Source organism: Myotis daubentonii, chromosome 1 (assembly GCF_963259705.1).
Source record: "Myotis daubentonii chromosome 1, mMyoDau2.1, whole genome shotgun sequence".
NCBI classification, from domain to species: domain Eukaryota; kingdom Metazoa; phylum Chordata; class Mammalia; order Chiroptera; family Vespertilionidae; genus Myotis; species Myotis daubentonii.
The window spans coordinates 50,027,736-50,052,398 of record NC_081840.1 but is presented as its reverse complement, the minus strand read 5'-3'; the positions used below and the strand labels follow the sequence as shown (position 1 = coordinate 50,052,398).

Genomic DNA, 24,663 nt, shown 5'->3' with positions numbered 1-24,663 from the left:
TCAAGAACAGGAGGGAATGCCATCCATGATGAAACATTATTTCCTACCCATAATAAAAATATCCTGTTTCACAGCCAAGAAGATGAATGACATCAGCTGTGAAATAAAATCAAGGACACCCACACTAAGAACCAAACCCTGTATGTTTCCCTCATGGGCCTACAAAGTCAGGTCCTGTGAGCCACTGACAGACAGGAAGGAGTGGGAGGCACCTCCCAGGTTATTGAGAACTAAGCCAAGAGAACCAGGGAGGCCAATTCCCAAATGGAAGCAGGCCATAGGAGGACAAGCTACATGGGGCTCTTGAGACTACTGTCCACTACCCTCTGCAAACACCACACAGTGGGAACGGTGTCTCCTTGGTCCCTGAGAGCCAGCTTTCTAATGCTACTATACAATATTACTTACTTACATATTACCTATCAGATTATATATGGAACATATTTATTTGATGTATCAAATGTTGCCACTATACTAAGGACTGTGTTAGAGACATTACATGAATTATCTCTTTTAATCCTCACAACAATGTTATCCTATATAATAAAAGGCTAATATGCAAATCGACCAAATGGTGGCACGACCGGTCGCTATGATGCGTACTGACCACCAGGGGGCAGACGCTCAATGCAGGAGCTTCCCCCTGGTTGTAAGTGGGCTCCCCCAGGGGGACTGGGGCAGGGGGACTGGGGCCTAAGCCCTCAGTTAGACATTCCCCAATGGCTCTCTGACTAGGAGAGGGTACAGGCTGGGCTGAGGGACCTCCCCCCCCCGCCCCTTGCCCAGTGCACAAATCTCATGCACCAGGCCTCTAAGAAGGTAAATAATCTTATTCCCAGGGCACACTGTCTGGGGAGACTCCAGGCAAAAAATTCAACCTAAGTGGAACTTGCAGGCTCGCAGTGGGGTTCAAGGGAAACACACCAGTGCTGGGGTGAGCCCATCATCCTCACTGTCCCATGGCCCTCTCACCTTGCAGCAGCACAGCTGGACCCCCACACAGGCAAACCCCTGGGCACCCTCAAATCTGTAGTCTTTATTTGGGGGAGAATGGGGTATGACTGAGTGAGGTCACTCCTCTCTGAGCAGGAGCCCTCACACACTCCTGATACCTGCGCCAGAGTTCCATTAGCAAAGACATCAGAAGTACTAGCATAGGAGGGACCCATCTGACCTGGCCCCTCCTGACCCATGTGATCTTACCCTCAGTTTCCAGTTATGCTGCGCGTTTTTGTTAGCCTCACACCCCACTCAACCTTCTGGCCCCGCTGCAGGGGCAACGAGCGTGCGGGGCGAGAAAGGGGGCTGAGCCTGCCGTGGGCTGGGTGTGCGGGCTCCACTGCGTCCTCCCTGGCCTTCAGGGCCTGGGTCCCACCCCTCGGTGCAGTGGCGGCTGCGCAGGGAGGAGGGTGCTGAGGAGGTGCCAGCATCGCGCTTACATCACTGCCTGCCTGCCCTCCATCGGCTTCCTCAAACCAGGATATGAGCCCCTGCACTCGGAATCTCCTGAGCACTGAGTGCCTGTAAGCCCCACTTCCCCGGAGAAGACTGAAACCCAGAGACCCCGCATCAGCCAGAGCAGGAAACCAGTGCTGGGCCTCAGCCAAGGCCCGCCTAGCAGCTTACCAGGAGGGTGGCGGAGCTGAAACCCTCCTTCCGGTCCTCCCCCCTCCCCCCACGCTCCACCCCCCACCCCCCACCCCCACCCCCGAAGTGCCAAGCATGCGCGTCCAGGTGCGAGGTCCTACCACCTGCTCAGCTCGGCCCTGCCCACCTGTTCAGCTCGGCCCTGCTGGATGCTCCGGCGGCCCTCTGAGGCCTGCACCAGCCTCCTGCACCACACACGGGTCCCGGGAAGAAGCCGCACAGCTGACATGAGCTCCCACTTTAAAGAAGCAATGCATGTCACTGCCTGTGGCAGGGAACAGGAGGCAAGGTCCTGGTCTACTGCGAGCCGGGATCTCCCGCTTGCCAGCCGACCAGCTGCATGAAGACCGAGCAGTTCTGAGGGAGACCTTGCAGCAGAGGAGCTGTGTGTGATCTCGCCGGGCTGTGGCTTCCCGGTCGGCCCCTGCAGTGTGAATTTCAGACCCTGCCTCCCACGCCCACCCCTGGGCTCCCTCCTGCCAGGAGGAGGCAGCCAGCTCTGCCTTTCCAGCCCATCTCAGACACTGAACCCTGGTGCACAGGGTTCCTGCTGCACATTCCCAACCTGGGCGCTGGCACCGGTGCCCACCCACTCCAAGGTCTCAGAGCTCAGCAGGCAGAGCTCACTGCTTCCCAGAGGAGTACAGAGCCCATCAGCGCCCAGGAGCAGTGGGAGACACGCTGGTTAAATATTCCATGCTCAGGCCAGCGTCAGTCTGAAACCAGGACCAGGCCAGGCCAGGCCTGAATTTCCATGCAGGGATTTGGGGGCCTCAGCCAAGGGGAGAAACAAAGGATCCAGAGTTTAGGAATAAGACTGATGTATCTGTATACCTTGCTCTGTATCTGTTCATTTTAGAAGTCAGATTTTAACTCCAAGGAAACCTCATATTAAAACAGAGCTAGCAGTTATCCCGCTGCAGAGCTGAAAAGTTTTGATTCTGCCTCTTCCGTTTTGTCTATGTTCTGAAATCATTTTCTGTTTGTTATTTCTTTGTGTTGCCCGCAACTTGGAATACAATATCAGGAGGGCATCCTTCATTTTCCTCCTCTTGTTTTATGACTCTAAACCAGGGGTGGGCAAACTTTTTGACTCGAGGGCCACAATGGGTTCTTAAACTGGACCGGAGGGCCGGAACAAAAGCATGGATCGAGTGTTTGTGTGAACTAATATAAATTCAAAGTAAACATCATTACATAAAAGGGTACGGTCTTTTTTTTTTTTTTAGTTTTATTCATTTCAAACGGGCCGGATCCGGCCTGCAGGCCGTAGTTTGCCCACGGCTGCTCTAAACTGTTTTCCCTCCTGATACACAAAGTTTCGCTAACTTAGACTTCTTCAAAGCAGCGTTAGATCTAAAGCTCTGAGGTGTTCTGGAGTACTTATTATTCTGATGTATCTGGGATAGATCTTATATATCATAAAATGTCAAAAAGTAAAATAAATCAGTAGGTAAACATAAAAATATTCCCTCCTAGCAATTCATGGTGGGACGGGGGCTGTTCTGGTGATGGGGAAAGAAGTGGTATAGAATCAGGTCAGGGTTGGGAATTAGGTTTTAACATTGGCAACGCCTCATTCCCCATTCGCCACGCCCAGTCACCACGTTGTTCCCAGAGGCAGGCGACGCTGCTGTGGGCAGTTTTTTATCCCCTGCAAGCGCCCAGAGTTTCCCATCAAAGGACACTCAGGCACGTGTGGAGGCGGGGCACTGGCCCCATCACCTGGGCACTGCACGCTCAGTCCTGGGAACCCAGCGGTCCCACAGGTAGGTGACCTGCTTCTGCAGAGCCCTCCTTTTTGGCGCATGCATGCAGGAGGCCTTCTTCTTCTTGGACCAGACTTTGAAAAATCAAAAGCCACTTACCTCTTCTGTGGGGCAAAGGAAGCCTGACTTTCACTGCCTGACGTTCGGCCTGTCCTCTTGAGGAGGGGGAGGGAAACCCGCCTCTCGCTCCAAGGAAACAAGAGCTAATTCTCAATCAGGTCAACCTGCCAACATGCTAACCGTGATTGGTTCTGGTTGGCGTTCCAGATGATTCAGATTTTCTTCTTTATACTTTACTGCATTTTTCTACCAATGATTATTCCTCTTGCACTTCAGAAAAAAATGCAACAAATAAAAATCTTGCTTTAAGTATTGCCTCTCCCAGAAACCTTCCAGATGCTTCACCTACTCTGCACCCTGAAGCGCCTCACCTGTGCCTTCCTCAGTCTCAGCCCTTATCTTTCTTCAGTGTTGCCTTGTTCTTTGAATCCCCAGTAGTTCAGGGGCCAGCAGAGTAGGCCTGTCCACTGATAAATTAGTACATCGGTGAATGAATAAGAGAATGACTGAGGTGCTATATTACCTGCTCAACTCCAGATTTTAAAATTTTTCCTAGTCATACATGAGTTCATATCTCTTAGGACAAAGGTCATCCATTAAGACCAAGGTGCTTCCTCAAAGCTCAAGAATCCACAGTTAAATTTGAAATCTGGCACCATTCCTGACATAGAAACCTAAACCTTACTTGAAACATTTCTCTACTCCTGATTCAATTAATTAACCTTTAGAAATGATAGTCTTGGGCTACAATGGATTATAGCTGGGGAAGTCCTGATTTGTTCTCACCTAGTGTTTAAAAATAGCAGCCCTAGACAGTTTGGCTCAGTGGATAGAGCATCAGCCTGCGGACTAAAGGGTCCCAGGTTCGATTCCAGCCAAGGGAACATGCCCAAGTTACAGGCTCAACTCCCAACCCCCCCTCAACCCCCCCGAGTAGGGGGCATGCAGGAGGCAGCCAATCAATGATTCTCTCTCATCATAGATGTTTCTATCTATCTCTCTCCCTTCCTCTCTGAAATCAATTAAAAAATATATTTAAAAAAATAACAGGCACTCCCACAGCCAGGTTCCATTGACATATGTCTTTCCTGGTTCATTGCCTAATAGAAAGCTGATGGTTCAACTATACAGAACAGCAAAGGGGAGGATGTGGGTAGGCTGGTGATCATCTTAAAAACTTAGCCCATTTCTTTATGGTGATTTCAGGGGTCCAAGAAAGACCTCTTGTGGCCCAACCATTCTCCATTTCCTCAGTCCCAATTTTGCTCAGAGTTCACCTAGCTTTCAGACCAAACACGGGCTATTTAAAGTTGGAATTGCTGGGTTTGGATTTCCGTAAGGCCTGAATAAAGTGGCTTCTGATTCACTCTCCCCTTACCCTCCTCTGTGGAGAACAAGACTGAGCAGCCTGATTAGGGACGCAGAGCTGGGAACAGCACAAATGCAAAAGAGGACTTGCAAAGGGGGAAAGTGTGCTTTTCTGTTTTCGAAAACCTGCTGACATAGGGAATGTTTCCGTTTTTCTGCAGAAATGCTGCCTTCCATGGACAAAATTCAGCCACAATCAAGCTAATTGAATGCACAAATGTAATATTTTTTTTCCAGGGCACCTCCAATTTAATGCTTGATGAAATTGTGTCTTTCGCATATATTTACAAAAGCTTTTCTTCATCCAGAAATGTCTGTTAAAATTGCTTATAGATGCTGAGATAGCAAATCACTCTTCTAATGTAATGAGATAAGTCATCTCTATAAACTTTGCTTGCTCAAATGTACTCGCATAAAAGAAATCAGGCTACAGGCTTTCTTCAATAAATAGAATGAACAACTAAAACTTGATGGCTATAGCATGTTCTGCCTCATTGCTATGAGATGTTTAAAATTGCTCCCTCTCTCTCCCGTAGCAGAGTTTTCATTTTGGTAGCTGATGGAAAAAGGAGGTCAAATAAACGGATGTGGATAAGAAGCCAAAGCCGTTTGTCAAAACGTGGGGAGAGGCCTGGAGTCATTTAAACACTAAAAATTGATTTAAAAGATTTCTGTCCTCAAATCATTTTTCTTGCTAAATGTAGCCACTTTGTGAACTTGGCTTTCCCTGCCTTAGCTATCTTTACTAATAGCTTATACCATAGGAGCTCCGCATACTGGGTAGACTCCTACGCACAGTCATTTGTACACAGCCCCAAAAAATGGGCCCAAAGATCACGAGTCCATGGAAAAGATGAGGCCTTTTGTGAGGTTTATCCATCTGTTCCCAAGTAAGACTTGTCCCCCAGCTTCAATCTAGAAGCCTACTCTGTGACAAAATGTCTAACAGGCCATCTCACACACGCACAGGGTCACCATACGGGCCCTCATGCATGGCTGCTCAGGTTGTGCACGGTCCAACTCCAGGGGAGACACCATTCCCAGAGACTACAGTGTGGAGGGACCATTTGGAATTAGTGCAAGGTGACAGCCCCGCCCAGCACCACCACACAGATGGCAGGGGGCGGGGGTGGTGGTAGTGGGGGGAGGTGTCCTCTTGTTCAGTCATGGTTCAGTAAACTTTCATGGCTCTACTGCATGCATTGAATACCTACCTCTCCTCAAAGAGTAAAATCACAGTTTATTAGTGGACAAAATGTGTGTCCCGTTCCTTTCCTTTCCGAAGTAAAATTGTTTGGGAGAATACTCCAACCTCCAGATGGTTCTCCAAGAAAAGGTTTGGACAGCTTGACTGAGGAAGCCTGGCTGGAATCCAGGAGAGTATGAGACCAAATTGCACGTGCCCTTTCTGTCAGTTTTGGAAAACACCAAACAACCATTGCTCTGCAGGCGCGGTGGGGGCAGGGGGAGAAGGGGACAGCAGGCAACATTAGGAACGGTTCTCCAGGAGCCTCTCTTGGGCCAGCCTGCCTTTTGGACTTTGCCTCATGCCTGCTGGAGGGTCCACATCAGCCAGACCAGAGGCCGGGCTGTGCTGGGCCGGCAGGAGCAGAAGCCTGCCCTCACGTTGGCTGCATAGCCCTGCCTTCTCCTCCACCACCTTTCCTCTGCCGCCTGAAGCACACTGCATGGTGGGAGGAAACAAAGCCTGGATCCTCCCTGATCTGAAACACTGCTCAGCCTCTGTCCAGCCCTAGCAAAGCGGAGTTCAATTCAACCATTCGGGTTAAACAAAGGTCTTGCTTTTTATGCAGTTCCCTGAACTCTGCCCCACGCACATGGAAGAGTACATTTTGGGATTTGAGGCACCGATTCTAGTATGTATAGGAGGGTACATTAGAAAAAAACATCCTATTTTTGCATCATCTGCTTTTTCAAGACTTAGACACTATGGGCCACTAGGGGCTCAGGAGCCATGCTCCACCTGAGTTCCTATCTACAGCTTGCCAAAGGATCAAAAGAGCAAATCAATCAGCCCACTTATGTTTGGCCAACATGGTATCGCTTTAATTGAATTTGAATGTTTGAAGTGGGGCAGGCATCTTCCATTTCTCCAGACTTCCTAGTTCTGTCCAACCAGCACATTTCACACATTTATTTGTATCACCTGCCCAGCCCTTGCCCTAGAATTTATTGAAATTTGCCAAGAAAGGTACAGGCGAACTGCTCAGAGAGTCACTGATTCTCACCCAGGATCAGCTAGGTGTTAAGAATTAGTGGTTGATACAGCACCCTCTAATGAGGAGAAAATGCAGTGTAAGGGTGTGGGGCAGGCAACTCAACCAAACCCCCCTGCCTCCCCATAATCCCTGCACCCTCACCCAGCCGTACACCCTGCTCAGGGGAAGTACCTGTATAAGCAAGCTGTCTGCAGTACCTGTATAAGCACTGTCCTAGGCTGGCAAGCCTATGAACACCACCTTTACATAATGAACATAGATACGTAAGTAATACACACACGCTTGTTGCACAGTCTATCCATGAAAGGACAATAAACCATGTGGCTACGGAAGGCCCCTGGCTGGTAGGAGAGCGTGGGAGACATAATTTTCACTGTATATAAACTTTGTGTCTTTTGAAATGCATACCAGTTGTATGAACTGCCTTTTCTCCATTATTAGAACACTAAGACTCTGTGCGGAGAGCTCCCTCTCAGCTATAAAACTTCACCGTACACTTCATGGCACAACTCAAATGTTTCCTTCCCCTCTGGGTCACCTTTCTTCCTAGCCAAAAGCAATCACGTTCTCTGTGGTCCTGATCCGGGAACTTCCGTTAGACGTCCTTTACAAGAATGCTGTGGCCTGGCTCACTGAAGGTGGCCTGGGAGGTTGGGGCAGGATGTTACTTATTTCTATAAATCTAAGGGCTTACAAAAATATTTGCTAAACAGAACCCACCGACCCCTCTCCTCTTCCTAGTTTGAGGCCACCACCGATGCTTATTTTCACCTCATTTCGCTGTCGAAAGATGAGCAGATGAGGGGTAACTCTGGGCTATTCCCCCATAGGCAGCATCATCTCCTGGGCATGGAGAGCTGCCCAGTAGAACTTTCTATTATAATGGGCACATTCTATCCCTCGCTGTGCAGCCACTAGCTGCTCACCACACGTGGTACTGAGCATCTGAAATGTGGATGGCATGACTGAGGACATGAATTTGTTTTCTTTCAGTACTAGAGGCTTCATCCTCTAGGGACAGGCTTACCAGCTGAACCACATGGCCCTCAGGGATGTTTGATTTTTAAACAATTAAATTAAAAGCAAGGTCAACAAAGTGATTGGTTCTAAAGTAAAAATTCAGTTTATTCATCTGTTTACGACACAGTACACAAGAGGCAAAGTGTTTCACATCATAGATTTCACTTCCAACTCTTGGAATGTTCATTTCTTTGGCTAAAAGGAGAGACCAAATGGGAAAGCCAGGCAATGCTTAGGCAACTGAGATAAGGTGAGGCAGAAGCAATGCTAACAGCATCCTCACAGGGACGGGCACAGGGATGGGCACTAGCCGCAAGCAGATTTCCTAGAACTGTTGGCTGGAAGCATAGGAGCACCACTCCCTGACACGTGGGCCACCGCGGGCTCAGTCATCCCCACCACACAGGTACAGCAGCGCTTTCTGGTAGTCACCCTTGGTGTCTTGCTGCAAATGGTCAAAGAGAAAAAGGAAATTGAGTATTAAAAAAAGATCCAAACTCCGCCATAATATACAGGCAGAGCCACTGCACACAGAGCTTCTCCCAAATTAACAGAGAAGACTCTGCAGGACCTGCCTAGATACAAAGGCCTGGAAGGCCACACCCAAACCATCATCACCACCATGACCACCATCATCATCATCACCACCACCACTACCATCACCATCACCACCACCATCATCATCACCAGAGGACCCTCAGGGAATGTGGCCTGGGGGAGACTTTCAAGTCACATTATTACCACAAGGGTGGAGCGAATGTGAGGTACTGGGGACTCATATGGTACGTGACTGCTCTAACTGCCCTGACAACACCACCACTTTCTCCCTGGTCCTCCCCCTTCCAGAGAAGGTGGCGTCCTTTCCTGCCTCACAGTGCTGTTTCCTAAATTCTTAAGGTCACACGGAAATAAGCTGGTGAGGTGAAGAAACAATGACTATGAGCCTAATTGGGACCTAAACTTTACATATCTGCCCTAATACACCTGGGCACATCTACCCACTTCTAAATTCATCCTTGTAACCAGACCTGCCTTTGGAAACGTCAGGATCTAAAAAGGGATCGCAATGCCTGTCTGTATCACACACAGTGGGACCACTGTGAAGGCCGTTACTGGTTACATATGAATTCTCCATCTCTCCAAAACAGAGACTAAACTGGCAGGAGAGATGGGCGTTCTGGGTCAATGCCCCCACGCCAATCACAGAGGATTTTCCAAGAAATGGAAATATAATAAATGTAAAATGTAATTGATCTAAATCTCTTGAGGATGTCACCAGCTCTTACAAGGTCATCATCAGGAACACCAATTGCATTGTAGAATAACACATGTGGGAAACACAAAACATTTGCCTGTTCTATAGGATTCCGGGACAAATCACACTTTCAAAATAAATCCCTGATATTTGGTGACTATCTCTTCCCCAGTGAATTAGAAAACACAGACCCTCCCCGGGGTCCCGGGCCCCCAAAGGGCAGTGCGGGCGACGCGGCACCGTGGGCTCACCTGGATGTAATAGTACAGGGACTTGCCGTACTTCCTCTTGAATTCAGACCTGATCTTCAACATGTCCACTTCACTGCGGGAGATCATGATTCTGATCAGGACCTTGTCGCGTGTCCCCTTGCCCTGAAAGTCAAGGCAACATTCCAAGTTAATTCACTGAGAGCAATGTTAACCACAAACCGATCGAGCACGTTTTCTTGCCCCTGGAACTGATCTGGATTCCTGATGCTGCTCACTAACAGATCACAAATGGAACAGTGTGACTATTCCCTGAAGAGAAAATGAGCATGAAACACGGCAGGGTGACGTCAGCACGGACTCCCACATGTGCATTCACTGGACGCGGGCTGAGCACGAAGCACTGCAAGGCTCGGTTCAATGAGTGTGCGAGTTTGCACATGTAACAAATAGGTCCCGGCTCTCCAGGGCTCAGAGAGGCCACACTGTCCCGTTTCCATCGTTGCCCTGTGCCAGCGTGCATGGCATGAGCAGAAAGGCCACTGAGTTTACTGGCAGAGCCTCAGACCATGGGCACCAAGGTAAGGGTCATATTTTACATGAGCCTGAGGAGAGGTGGGGAGAGGCAATGTGGACAAGGAGGTGACCCAGGAGGAAGTAGGCGGGCCTGGAAGATGGAAAGAACCGGGCACATGTGAGGCATGGACAATAGGATGGGACTGTGGGAAGAGATGCTTCATTCAAGGGACAGTGGCTGGGCTGGCTTTGGAGTCCGTAGACCCAAGTTCTAATCTGGCTATGGAACCTCACGCAAGCTGAAGCTTTCTCAGCTCCAGCCTCCTCACCTATAAAGAAAAAAATAACAATAAAACAATAAGCCTCAGGCTCTTTGGTAATTATTTAAGTTCAAGTAAGTTACACAATGTCTATTACATCGTGGCTGCTTAACAGTCTCTCCCTCCCTTGCTGGTTTTCTCTCAGAGGTGATAGGAGGGAATCACTGAGAAACCTGAGCAGGACTCAGGCGCAACCATCCCCTGGCTCTCTCTCTCCCGGGCGCTTTGCTTTCTGCCTGGACACAAACACGTGTTCGAGTGGTTGGAGAGTGAGAAGGTGGATTGGTGGCTTCCTCTCCTGTCGAATGCAGCCACAGCTGGCTGGTGCGCTCTGCACCGAGACCTCGGGGCTCCTCCCTCCGTCACTAGGCAGGGGACTTAGTTTGGGGACATGAAAGAGGAGCCTAGTGTGGAAACCTAGACCTCTGGGCCCGCTGCCCTTACCTTCATGGAGTCGTACAGTCGGTCAGCAAAGTACAGGGGCTTGTTCTGGACACACTGGACTGTGGGGAGAAGCAAAGGGGTCAGTTACTCCTCTGTCCACTAGTGGGGATGAGGCTCTAACCTGGGCACACACCAGACGACCTGAATGGGCTGCAAAATGGGAGGGTCTGAGAACATCAGGGACCCTGTGCGGCACTCAGCCCCCTGAGGGAACACCGGGGACCCTGTGGGGCACTCAGCCCCCTGAGGGAACACCGGGGACCCTCTGCGGCACTCAGCCCCCTGAGGGAACACCGGGGACCCTCTGCGGCACTCAGCCCCCTGAGGGAACACCGGGGACCCTGTGGGGCACTCAGCCCCCTGAGGGAACACCGGGGACCCTCTGCGGCACTCAGCCCCCTGAGGGAACACCGGGGACCCTGTGGGGCACTCAGCCCCCTGAGGGAACACCGGGGACCCTGTGGGGCACTCAGCCCCCTGAGGGAACACCGGGGACCCTGTGCGGCACTCAGCCCCCTGAGGGAACACCGGGGACCCTGTGCGGCACTCAGCCCCCTGAGGGAACACCGGGGACCCTGTGCGGCACTCAGCCCCCTGAGGCTGTACACTGGGGACTCCGAGGCCACAGAAACCCAGGGACAATGAGAATGTCTCCAACAGAGGCCTTTCTCTTGCTACTTTTGCGTCAGCAGTTTACTGAGAGCAGACATCCACCAGGGATGGGGGACCAACCACTCTTACTCACCCAGGTTCAGGAAAGCATTCTCCAGGTCTCCCTTGACCTCCTTCTTGATGCTCTCCAACATGTCATAAGGGCTGTAGCTCTTGTACCTGTCAAATACTAAGGAAAAGCAACAAGTAATTACTAAAACGGAGCCCCCAGTCAAAGCTGTCAATGATCACCCACACGGTTATATACCACAACTGAAAAAAGAAAAGAAAAGAAAAGAAAAGAATAATCGCAGCATCTTAAGGGCTAAGGGGCTGCCATGGTAACCAGAGCTGACATTGTACCAGTTGCCCTGGGACAACTGTCCCGTGCACGTGGCCTGAATGGCACGGCCTGGGCCATCTTTGAACATCTCCATCTCCTCTGAGTGGAACCCATTCTATCTGGAAGCCACAGGAAGTAATACGTAGCACCCAGCCAAGTCCATTACTTCAACACACGTAGCAGAACGGAAGGATCCTCAGACAAGAAGGGGCAGCAAGCTAAAGCACCGGACCATGGGAACTACTTAGGGGAAACACAGATCCACAATGGGAGAGAAGGGCAAATGGACCTGGGGAGGGAAACAGGGGTGCAATGTGGAGAGTGGGCTTGGCTCTGGCAGATGTGAGCCCCAACACCGACACCCGGGGCTCCTGGAGCGCACAGCACCCACCTTTCTGGAGGTGGAACACGCTGCGCTCAGTCATGATGCTGATCCACTTGGGAACATCAGTTCCTTTCCTCTTCACTCCAGCGTCATAGAGATCCTACGAACACAACCCACCAGGAAAGGTAACTAGAGGATCCACAGCCAGTCATAGAAACATCATGTGAAAACACTAAAACCTACACATTCAAAACGTGTGAGAAAGGATGACTGCGCTACAGACATGGGGAAAAGGATGAAAAGGGCACAAGTTTTCATCAAGAGCAGGCTTCCCTAGACACCAACAGATCGTCATGAGACTAGATTGTTCGTGAGGCCAGCACTGCCCAAATCTCCTTCCTTGAACACGGGAAGGACTGAGGGCTTCTATGCACATAGAGAAGGACACGCAGGCGTTCCTAGCACACCCAGCCCTCCTTCCCTATTGGCACCATAATAGCAAGTAAGCTACTGGCCAAATACTGAAGGTCCGGTGCCCACACCTGAGCTTCTTAGAGACTCGGGAAATGACGGAGCTGAGAAAGGAGCCAGGCCAACCTTATATTCAGCTTCTGGAAAATGTAAAGGCTATAAATAACACAAACAATGGGGGGGAGGGTGGGGGAGAGGCGTAAGCAAGGGTAGATACTCATTCCGTGACCATCCATTATCCGGAAATTGTAAAACCCGCCTTCTATTACTTTATTTAAAAACCTTCTCTTGCCGAAGCCGGTTTGGCTCAGTGGATAGAGCGTCGGCCTGCGGACTGAAGGGTCCCAGGTTCGATTCCGGTCAAGGGCATGTACCTGGGTTGCGGGCACACCCCCAGAGTGTGCAGGAGGCAGCTGATCGATGTTTCTCTCTCATCGATGTTTCTAACTCTCTCTCTCTCTCCCTTCCTCTCTGAAAAAATCAATAAAATATATATTTTTTTTAAAAAAAACAAACCTTCTCCGCCACTTGCCAAAAGTACAGTGTAAAATATATTGAAACTTAAAACTAAAATGAATCTAAATAAATTTTGTTCTGCAGCTCTTCTGAATGTTCTGAGATAGCTACTGACACCCGGGAAAGGCACACAGCTCAGAGCAATGTGAATCAGCTTCACAAGTCTTTCACGGGGAATATGCGACTAGAACCAGAAGGTTCTGCGGGGCTCTCCCTTCCGGCCCGGCTGTGCCTCCCCTATCTCCTTCGGCTTTCTCTATCATTTTACTCTGCTGGCGTTCACTGTAGCAAATGCACACCAGTGTGCACAGCTCACCACACCCTGCAGAAACTGGCACACACACACACACACACACACACACACACACACACACAAGGCCTAAAGGAGCATGTGAGTCAGGTATGGCTCCTGTAATTACCACCAGCGATGTAAGGCGATGCCCGTTAATAACCAGTGCTCCCAGAAAGTGTAAATGAAGCCCACAAACTCTGACATTCCTCCCTTCCCGGGAGCGGCTACTTCCCTTCTCCTCCCTCGAACTGTGGACTGGACACAGTGACTCACTTCCAGTGAACAGAGCAGGACAGCGTGACTGTGTGACTCCTGAGATCAGACCACAGAGCACGTGGCTTCCTCCTCGCTCTCCCATGATCACTCAATCTGGGAAAGCTGACTGCCATGTTGTGAGGACACTCAAGCAGCCATGCAGAGTCCATGTGGAGAGATGCCAAGGCCTCTGCCAACAGTCCTGTGGGTGGCCCTCAGGGGCCAGCAGCCCTGGTCACCATTATGTGTGGCCCTGAGCCAGAACCACCCAGCCAGGCAACTCCCTAATTCCTGACCCACAGAAACCGAGAGGTAATAAATGGTTACCGTTTTCGGCCACTCTGATTGGAGGTAATCTGTTACACAGCGTAGATAATTACTATACAAACTCTCCAGAGGCTTCCCAGAAAACAGAAACCCACAACACCACCCTGGCACCTACCCGGGCATCTTGGTCAATCAGCTCATAATCGATGACAGATCCATCCTCTGCTCTTCTACCCTACAGAGGAAAAGTTAACAACATCAAATATATTCCTTTGCACATTTTAATGCTATTTTTCTCTCCAAGTCATGTAAGCCATTATTTAATTCACTGAACAACTACCTTCTTAAAATTTTTCTTCACTTTGAAGTCTAGACCAGACCAAGGATGGATGAAATAGTTGAGGAAGTGGGGTGGGGGCTGTGCCTCACAGCATCACCCGCTTCTGGATACCCAGTCCTGGGCCAAGCCCCTTACAGAACATACCCACTCGAAAAAGAAAAAGAAGCTAATGATCCTGAGTTTCTCCCCTCAGAGCGTACAGTCCAGATGGAGAACAAGCACGGCCCACGAGGAAAAGCACAGCAATCTCTGGCTCTAAGATGTGAAATGCAAGTGAGGGAGAATCTGTCAGGGAGTAGAGCCAGCAAGGTCTGCGGACAGTGGGGGCGGCGGAGGTGAGCCTGGGAGGATGTCAGCCGGGCTCGTGAAGGGCAGGGGAGAAAGCCACTCCTCAGCATCACCAGCACCGGAGGCTGAGACCCAGCGGCACGGGGGAGGGAGGTGATGCCGGCTGCAGCAGGTGAGAGGAGGGAATCCCAGGAAGATCAAGTAGGGAGAACCAGGGTGCAGGGGACGCTTTTAAAAAGCAGAAAGCCTGGATTTGATGCCGCTGAAATGGTTTATGATCAGGGGAATAAAATGGTGAAAATGAATTGCAAAAAAGACCAGTGGATGGCGGCAGGAAGGACAGTGGAAGGGAGCAGAGCCAGGGAGGCGGCTCGGAGCTGCCCCAGGGATGGAGATGCGAGTGGGCAGGAGGCAGCATCCAATCGGCCACTTGTCCTCAGGTTCCTGGGGAAAAGAATTTCTCTTCCCTCCCTGGCAGTAGGCTTTAAACTGCATACTGGTCAGAACTCAGATTCAGAAAGGAAATGCCTTTCACCCTCATTAATGTGTTAACATTAGCAAACAAACAAAGGCCTCCCCACCCCTCTCCAGGCAAAAGACTACACAGGCCAATCCTCTCATCAGAAGTGAGAGCAGGTGAAAGAAACAACAGGGTTGCTTCTACTGGGTCCTAGGTGACCACAGAGAGAGGCAAAGCGACCTTCCTCAAGTCACGTGGCAAGAGCTGGCACATAAGTCCAGGCCAGGACGTGAGAGCTGCCCACCCCTCCTCTGGCCCACAAGTCCACCTGACCACGCCGTTTTGCTGGATAAGAAATCCCATCACAAAAAAATGACAACTCTGCAGGGACAGGGCAAACCCACTGTCGGAAATGCAGCTGCCGTTTCTGATGCGGGCCCAGAGGACTGAGTTAATTCACTCTCAAGTATAAAATGAGGTATGGGACTTGCCTTGGGAAGAAGCAAGAACAAAGAAATAAACCGGAAACCAACCTTTGCGAGGGCAACCATCAGCTTGCGGAAGTCGCCGGATGTGTCGGAAATAATGTCCTTCTCCAGATCAGTCTTGTACACTTGGAAAGCAACACACGTGGGTTACGCTTCCTGTCTGTGCAGCCAGCCAGCCACTCCACCCACCCCTGCCCAAATGTAAGTGGATTTCCTAGAATGAACCGAACCCTCATCAACCCAGAGCCAGTGTTCTTTCTTATCAGTAACAAGGGGCAGACCGAGCTGGATCATAGATCAGATCACGCTCAAGCTCACCTTTGATCAGTGACCCCTTCTGTAACTAAAATATTGGTTCCCACCCTGCTTGACTAGGAATACTCATTCTGAACATAAAAAAAATTGAAGGGCTATGCGCACACACACACACACACACACACACACACACACACACACTGGTGCTTTATTATCCACTGAGCAAGAAAATGCACAATGGCAGAAACTAGTAAGATTTAAGTAGTACTTGAGAGTTAATTTCCATTATTCAAAATAGCATCTATATTGAAACACAGAACACATACCCATGTAAGCTGCATCATTTATCCTACTCATAGCCTCCTATATTGCTCGGTGCACATAGGTCCCCCTGCCTCTCACAGCAATCTCTGGGTCCACAGGTGGGAACCCCCTGAGTGGAGGCTGGGTGGCACCCAATAAATGAAAACCATGTATACCTTCCTCTTCTCCCCATCTCACCTTTTCAATAGATTTTGATTTCTTTCCTGCCTGTACTTTTGTAGAAGTTCTAGTAGAAGGTAATAGTCAAAACCCTGGCCATAAGCAGACGGAGGAGAGGGACCTGGACCACGGCAAACCCCTGGACAAAGGGTAGGCACTTCTGCGTCCGTAACCAGGCCTCCTACACTGAACAATGGCCCAGAGAGCTATGATAGGGGCTAGAGAAGCTGGGCTGAGAGGATGTATCACAGAAGCAGGGCTACTCACTTTCCTTGTAGACTCTGTTAATTTCCTGCAGCTCCTGGTTGGTCCTGGAGCAGATGATCTCAATGAGAGAGTCCTCATCCGTGCCCAGACCCTGTGAAGCAGGCAGGACAAATGTCAGCAGGCAAGTCCTCCTGGCCATTAGCTTTCTCTGATCTCAACCAGGTAAACTGCAGACATGACCGGGTCGCATGCTCCCTTCTGCATCCTACTGAGGGATCTGTACTGTATTCCTCAGCACGAGCTAATGTTATTTTCTATTCTTTTAAAAAATGCTTCACCTGAATACAAGATGGTATGACATATTTGAGTTCAACTATATTAAACATGTTTTTTATAGCAAATAGGGAGGGACACCAAAATGTTAAAAGTTGTTGCCTTTTGGTGATGGGTTTATAAAATGGGTAACTGTTTCTTATTCCCATTTTTCTTTATTTTTCGATTTCTATAATCACCCACTATTTTAATAGATGGGAAAATAACTTTCTTTACTAAACAATTCTGGTCAGTAATTTAAAATAAAGGAATATAGAGATTTCATGTTATCATTTCCAGCCAACATCGTCAGATTTAAATTAAGTCTTTTTTTTTTTTAACCAGAAATAGGTAGAGATAAGATGAAATTTCTAGCTTCGCCTCTTTGAAATGTAAAATTGGGTTAATGTTAAAAATTTCATTCTTATATTTCCATTTTTGCTTGATTACTATGCACTCTTCAGGCATTTTAGGGAAGCAAAAGGAAATAATGAAGTGCCAAATAAACCTAGACATCAACACTTTATTAAGGAATAAGAATTTGCTGGGTGATGTATTCAAATTTAATATATACACTTTTGAGCGAGCCAGACAGCTTGAAAGGACGCAATGAAACATGTATTTCAAAGCTAGCTTCATGATCAAAGTCAAGATTTAATAATCAGGACTCTCTAATACTTGTCTTTCTGAATATGGAAATATCACTTTGAACTAAGTGGAATTACAACTGTTTAAAATGTAAATCAATTATAAGGTGTTACTACAATAAGAAACTTCCTGATCCACATGAAAAGTATGTCAGCTATTAATTAAACTTATTAGAGTTTATATGCCCCTGAAAAGTGGTTTGTGTAATATAAACTAAGCCTCAGGTTAATGGTTAATTTTGAATTTTATTCTTAATCTAATCTGTGAGCCAATGCCTCTTCCTCCAGAGTTTTTCATCACAATTCATAGAGGTTCCAAGCAAAGTCAAAATTTATTTTCTTCTTAGCCAAGGGTCTACAAAGCATTCTATGCAAGTGCTACAGAATGACTACCAAACATCTTCAAATATTGCAGAGGGCAGTTTTTCCATCTAACAATAACTCATGCATTGGAGGAAATGCATGCAGACATGTAAAGCAGGTATGCAACGTAAGGTGTATTCTCCTCCACCACTGAGATACCAGCGCTAACATCTGGACATTCCAATAGTGGTTTTATCTCTGTATTCAAAGGTGACCTTGGCAATTTCTAAAACTGGGCCCAGCTTTCCCCAGACTGTCCACAATTCCTATCACAAGGGCAACTTCTCCTGTAACACATGGCAGTATCGCCACTGGTATCGCCAGAAGTCAAAACAAAATTTTTTTAAAAGCACAGTTCAGCTGATGTCACTTCAAGCTTTATGGATTTCAGAGGGGTACTCGGCTGTGAGGGCTAATGGAAGAGCTGGCATCAGGTCCAAAAGTTAGAAGTCAAAGCACCTTTCATTGGGCCCAATCACAAGATTACCACGGTGACTGACAGCTCAAACAGGTCCGTCTCATGTCACTCACTAATCCTGGTAATAGATACTAGTGAAACGGCATGAGTCACAACTAATGAGTTCCTGATGAAAATAAGATACACGGATGTGCAGTGATAATGGTCAGAAGACACCTCAGAGAGGCCAGCTCATCGATGGCTCCAAAGGTCCCTGGCTTGGTTTTCAGGGAGAGTTCTTTTTATCCACCGGGATCATGACATGTTGTTGACTTTTATCATTCTTAATCAGATCTTCCCTGCAATACAGCTGACTTAGGAAACTCAGGGCAAGGCTGCTCAGATAAACTAGAGGAGGAAGGAAGATCTCACCACAAACATTTCAGCAGCCTGGAGCGACCTATTGAGTTTGCGACCCTGGACATGCCTGGTGTGGGAAGCTGCCTCCCTCGAGAGGGGCTCTCTGGGGAAAGGGATGACAACCGAACTGTGACATCAGCTCTGGTGACAGGCTCCGTCTCTTCATAGTTCAGGGACAGTGGCACCGTAGAAAACGCACTCGACTTAGAATAAAGAATCAGAACTACAGCTTTCTCCCTAAGGCAGAGGCTTTCCCCAGGTCTGTCAGCAGAGGGCAGTATCTGATTACTCAAAGTGTTGCAGCCACACACTGAAAGGGTCGCTTTGTGCTTTGCGGGAACATGCATTTATGTGTATGCATCTGTTACATCTGTATCCTGCTTGATGTTTTAGGTGCACACAAAATTCAGGGTGTTTACAAACTGGGATTCTAACACTGTAACTTAAACTAAAATTCCATGTTCAAAAATAACTTTGAAAAGAAAAACAAGAGGAAATATGTGCTACAATACTTTGAACGAAAACACAGGTACCACTCACAATCTGAAATCACTCTTTATATGCACTGTGATGTTCTGATTTTGCCCGAATTTGAATTAAACAATAGGATTGATAAGGAGGTCAGGAAAAGAAACACCCAAGAACATGGGCAGAATTTGCGAGCATCACTTAACAAAAGCTCTGAGTTTTACTTTTGCCTCAAATATCACAACAAATCTTTTCCAAGGAGGAAGTGTAATCAAGGAAGTAGTTTTTCCAAATGGTATTTCAATTGCCCAGGTGCCAAGCAGTAGCAGCTGGTAACTGACTTCTCAGCATCATGAAATTTCTTTACAGGCTTAAAAAAAAAAAGTAATTGAAATATTTTTGGTACAAATCTTAGGACTTCAGTTCATTAAAAAAAAAAAAAAAAAAAAAAAAAAAAATGATTCCAAATGAGAATTCAACAAAACCGAAAATCACCCACTTATACTCAGAAAGCTGTAATTCACAAATATTAACGGCAGGTTCGGCCGAGATTGCACCCCACATGTGCCTACCTTCATGGAGGCCTTCAGCTCGGAAGCATCGTACTGAGCAGGTGTTTTCAAGAGGCCCAGAATCACGGTCTCCAGGTGGCCGGACAAGGCTGACTTGAGTGCTGACGCAAGTTCCTTCAGGGAAAAAAACATGGAAATCATGGTTGGTAACCAATATTCACTTCAAAGCTTGAGGAAAACCAAAGAGGGGTGTGTCTGGGAAGCAGGCTGTGATTCTGTGACTATTCAGGGTCTTGGATCAAGCTAGCCCTCAGCTGCAGGCCCTTCAACAGATGCCGGTATCAGAAACCAAAGGCTCAGACCTTCCCCTGACAAAACCCTTCAAACCCAAGCTGATGTTGCCTCCGCCCCAGGCATTACAAGGAAACCAGAGCAGGATGCAATTCCTCAGGAAGCGACGAGTGGGACGGAAGTATCCAATACACCCGCACATGGCCAGAGCCGGCAGAAGACGGGCACTTTCTGGGGTCAGGGCCTCTGCCAAGAAGGAGCTGGTGTGAGTGGAGAGCAGGGACGTCGTGACCTGCGGATACTGTCCTGTGAAAGGTGTTGGTACAGCTGTGCCAAGGGTAGCTCCTGAACGTATCCAGAAGGGACCGTGGCTGGAAGGGGCTCATGAAGGCTTCCTGTGCAGAACACCTCACCCAAGACCGAGAAAATGCCAATTTGTTCATGCCACATGGGGATGGGCTGGTAGTGACGATGGAGACTAAAGCCCCGATGACCTCTCTGACTTCCCCACTGCATGCTATCTCTCACGGGTTCCACTGTCACATTAACACAGATTTTAAGTCATGAGTCAGTGGCACCCATGGATGCAGACAGATACCCCAAAATTCAATGCTGCTCTTAACGAGGCTTCCTCGGGATCACGTTTCCTACAAATCATGAGCACTGGGTGGCAACGCACTCTGCTGTTTTAATTATTTTCTCCTCCCTTCCCTTTCCCCCTCCTCTTCTCTTCCTTCTTCCTTTCTCTCCTGCTTGCCAACAGCACCCCATGGCATCTACAGTGTCCAGACCCTAGAGGTGCCTGCGGGCGCTAAGAGGTGATGAGAGAATCTTCTCACGTCATTCACAGAGGTTGAGAACTGAGATGGATCATCCTAGAAGTGATCTGGCCCAATCCTTCCAACACCGACCTTCTCCCGCTTCCCGCCGCACGTAGGAGGGGACATTAAAAGCAACACCTTCCAATTATAGCACCAATTTTCCAACTTGGAACTTTGAGGTTAGGTAATTCCAAACTTAGCCTACCCTTGCCACTCCCCTCTCTCTACCTGTTCTCTGTTCAAACCTCAAATAGCATTTGTGGACTACTGGCGTCTTCCGCTTCCATTATAAACACCCATGAGGCTCAGCTTCCTCTGCTCCTAGTGTCTAGCACAAGGCTCTGCAATAACAGAAACTCCAGAAATGTCTGATAAATAAAACATAATCTTTCCCTATACGGAGAAACCTATATGGATCTACTTGAGCGAGAAAGCAACACAAAACCAGCCCTCTCTCCCAGCTGCTGTTCACTCCTACCAGCTCCACCCATGCTGCTCAAATTTATCACCTCAGCAGCCTCAGCCCCCAGCCCTAAAGTCATCTGCAAGACAGGGCTTTCTCCTTTCTTATGCAAACAACTCCCTCAAAACCATGAGGTTCTGCGTCCAGAGTTTCCTTCAGAAACTACAAGCAGTTTATGCATCCTTCTGTAAAAGATGGGCATTCTAACCCTAACCAGTTGGGCTCAGTGGATAGAGCATCAGCCTGCGGACTCAAGGGTCCCGGGTTCAATTCTGGCCAAGGGCATGTACCTTGGTTGCGGGCACATCCCCAGTAGGGAGTGTGCAGGAGGCAGCTGATTGATGTTTCTAACTCTCTATCCCTCTCCCTTCCTCTCTGTAAAAAAAAATCAATAAAATATATATATATTTTTTTTTTTTTAAAAGATGGCATTCTTCTTAGCCCAGGGCTGAGAAGCACCAAGCAGCAGCAGGACAGCGAGCTGTCCCCAGCACACAGCAAAGCTGGGGAGGCCAGTGAACCCATCATGATTCTGGTCATCTCTTCCCTCCAACAGGGCATGGAGAGCTTTGTCCTCCATCTAACTTAAAATCAAGACCCAGGCTTCTATATTTCCGTGCACCCCTATGTGTGTTCCAAGACCCCACCCTGTGGGTGACAGCTGAGGAGCAGTTATAGGCACACTGTCCAAAGAGGTGGGCCTTCTATGCCAACCAAAACTCATTCCAGCTCACAGATCCCGTTGGGAAACTGGAGAAATGATACGCTCCCCTTGTGCCTCAGTGCAAACGATCACTGTAAGTCTATTGGGAGAAGAATTTTAAAGCACATGAGATGAAAGAAGCGATACCTTCCTGTGTATGTCTTTTCCGACTGGTTCAGGAGGTGGGGGTTGAAGCAGTAACTTAGCTTGACCTGCACCTCCCAGAACCCTGGTGGTCATGTCAACCCGGAGGGCAGACATGTCTCCCAGAATGCACCCGGCTCAGCTCCACTTGGCCGCGAGTGAAAGCCGTAAGTCAAACAGGAGCCGCAGGAAGCCAAGCTCACTGCACCATCCCAGAATAAATCAAAAGCTTTTAATAGCAAGAAGTTAAAAATAAAGCAGCCCATCCTTAAAAATAAAATTTCCTAACACTGTGACAAAATAAAGGATGAATAAGCCCGGGTTGTTCTTTAATCACTAGTGGGCAAGCAGGAGAGAAAGCACACAAAGACCTTTACGGAGTGGGAACGCTGCCTGCTGAAGATAGCCTGGGACACCGACTGAACCACGAAGCCCGCTCGCTGCAAAGCTCTTAGAATGCAAGTGTTGTTGTTTTTAAAACACAAGAGGAACGGCTCGGGATCAATGCTTGGTGGAGGCTAGTGTCCAAAGATAAATTAAAAAACATCTTATCAAGAGCCCACAGAAGTCATAAAGATGAAACGAGTTGCTGCTATATGTGGAGAACGACATGCCTGGCACGACATAGGCATTCAGTAAGTGGCCCCTGCTGTGGTTACTCCCTATTGCTTTCTAACTTTCTATTCCCAGAGCGGACCCCTCCACACACCCTGGGTAAAGGCTCCACGCACTCCAGGGCCACGTGAACGCAAGTTGTGACTCTTACAAGGATGTAAGAGGGAAACCTCGGATCCCCAAGGGTTCCAGAAGGCTCTTGCTGGTACAAGCCAGAATTCACGAAAAGAAAAAGCAATGGCTGCAAACATGATTTTAAAAAGAAATTCAACAAGGAATGCCCTCCAGCCCCCAAACTGTCCGTACCTTTTTGGTCCTTCTCTGGTAGGCGAAGGCAATATCCTGTCTCTGCTCATTGCTGCGGTTGGTCAAAATGTTGACGATGGTGACCTCATCCACCCCTATGGACATACAAGTTGTGAAGCGTTAACAACATACTCTAGTCCTCTGGGCTTATATAGAAGCTTTTAAATAGAGTTTTTAAAATAAAAACTTACATCCTCTTTTCCAAACAAAAATGCCAGGACATCAAAATTTGTTCTCTCTCTTTTTGCCAGCACCCTCCACCCAATATGTATACCCCCTTTTCATTTTTTCCTGAATACTTCAAACCTCAAGCCTAAATGGACCATTTAAATATTTTTATTTTTTAAAAAACGGTTTAATTCATAAATAGGTTTCTGGAATCAACAGTAGGAGGTGCATTTGTGGGGTTTTGGCAGTCAGATGGAACACAAAGATGTAGGAGGATTTTAAATGAAGGTCCCCAAATTGCCATTTAAATGAGGATTTAATAGACAGTAACTGGGAACCGAATTAATAGAGACAATTATTTATATTTATTGCAGGAATATGACTATATAATCAGCTAGGTATAATTTCTATAATTATAGGAACTGTCATGACAAATGAGTCATATTTAATATGGCAGTTGTATTTTAATAGCATAATTGATTAATACAATCATACTTATTGAAGACTAAATTGTTTTGTAAGGAAAATAAATGTTCCACTGCTTTTCATCTTCAATAGGCAATTTTAATAATCAATTTTATAACTTTATTAAAAAGAATAAGTGTTTTAATCTAAATTAAATCTAAATTGGGAGTTCTGAAGTGCCACCAAAATATTTTAGCGCTTATTTTAATTGGAACATGTGTATTTACACAGATAAGCAATGCCTTCTGGTGTCTGAAAGTTTCCCATTCAATGTCAGAAATACTCCTAACAGGCCATTTACCTTCAGAAAGCACAATTTTAAGAATTCAGAGAGCGAAAGGTCTCTCTCTTAACTGAATATGAACTTTGTTTAATGGAGTCTTTGCCATAACTGCACAGGTACTTCTTGGGTGAGAGAGCAGAGCAGCTATGCCCACAAGGTCACATGTCAACTGAAAGCAGCCTGGCCTAGAGGTAGCCAGGAGTCCCAAAGCCACAGGAAGGTCAGAACTGGGATGCTCTGAGGCAGTCCATGAGCAGACTGACAGAGGTCCCCTCAACTCTCAAGCATGTTAGAACGGTCAAAAAGCAGAAAGTTAGAATTTCTGGGAATAAAAATAAAAGTGAGCTCATACCAATAAGTGAGTCAGTATGTTAACTGCAGCATCTATTACATTAGCTCTGGTTTTTTGGAGTATCCAGTGTCAACATAGAAACCCAACTGCTATATGGGAGGTTCAGTTCCAAAGATGCTTACTTCAGCATTGTGTATAATATCAAAAAATCAAAGGAGGAAAAACCTATGTCCATTAAGAGATGGATTAAGTAAATGTTTTTTTGTTCACATAGTGGGATACTACATAGTCAATTAAAATGATGCCATAAAATATTAATTGAGCCCTAGCTGGTTTGGCTCAGTGGATAGAGCGCCGGCCTGTGGACTAAAGGGTCCCGGGTTCAATTCCAGCAAAGAGCACATGCGAGGGTTGCAGGCTCGATCCCCAGTGTGGGGCGTGCAGGAGGCAACCAGTCAATGATTCTCTCTCATCATTGATGTTTCTATCTCTCTATCCCTCTGC

The 24,663-nt window shown here is 47.7% G+C and overlaps 1 protein-coding gene across 3 annotated transcripts in view; it reads right to left on the bottom strand.

Moving 5' to 3' along the window:
• Positions 1-8,184: 8,184 nt before the first annotated feature.
• Positions 8,185-24,663, bottom strand: part of ANXA2 (annexin A2) — a 43,966-nt gene continuing 27,487 nt past the window's right edge. For all 3 annotated transcript variants that reach the window (XM_059699573.1, XM_059699575.1, XM_059699574.1), the window contains 10 exons: positions 22,952-23,046; positions 19,669-19,782; positions 16,550-16,640; positions 15,590-15,669; positions 14,144-14,203; positions 12,234-12,327; positions 11,594-11,689; positions 10,849-10,907; positions 9,611-9,733; positions 8,185-8,549 (listed from right to left, as the gene is read on the bottom strand). In XM_059699573.1, coding sequence (XP_059555556.1) covers positions 8,490-8,549; positions 9,611-9,733; positions 10,849-10,907; positions 11,594-11,689; positions 12,234-12,327; positions 14,144-14,203; positions 15,590-15,669; positions 16,550-16,640; positions 19,669-19,782; positions 22,952-23,046 — 872 coding nt within the window. In that variant the 3' untranslated portion in view covers positions 8,185-8,489. The remainder of the gene's footprint in view (positions 8,550-9,610; positions 9,734-10,848; positions 10,908-11,593; positions 11,690-12,233; positions 12,328-14,143; positions 14,204-15,589; positions 15,670-16,549; positions 16,641-19,668; positions 19,783-22,951; positions 23,047-24,663) is intronic.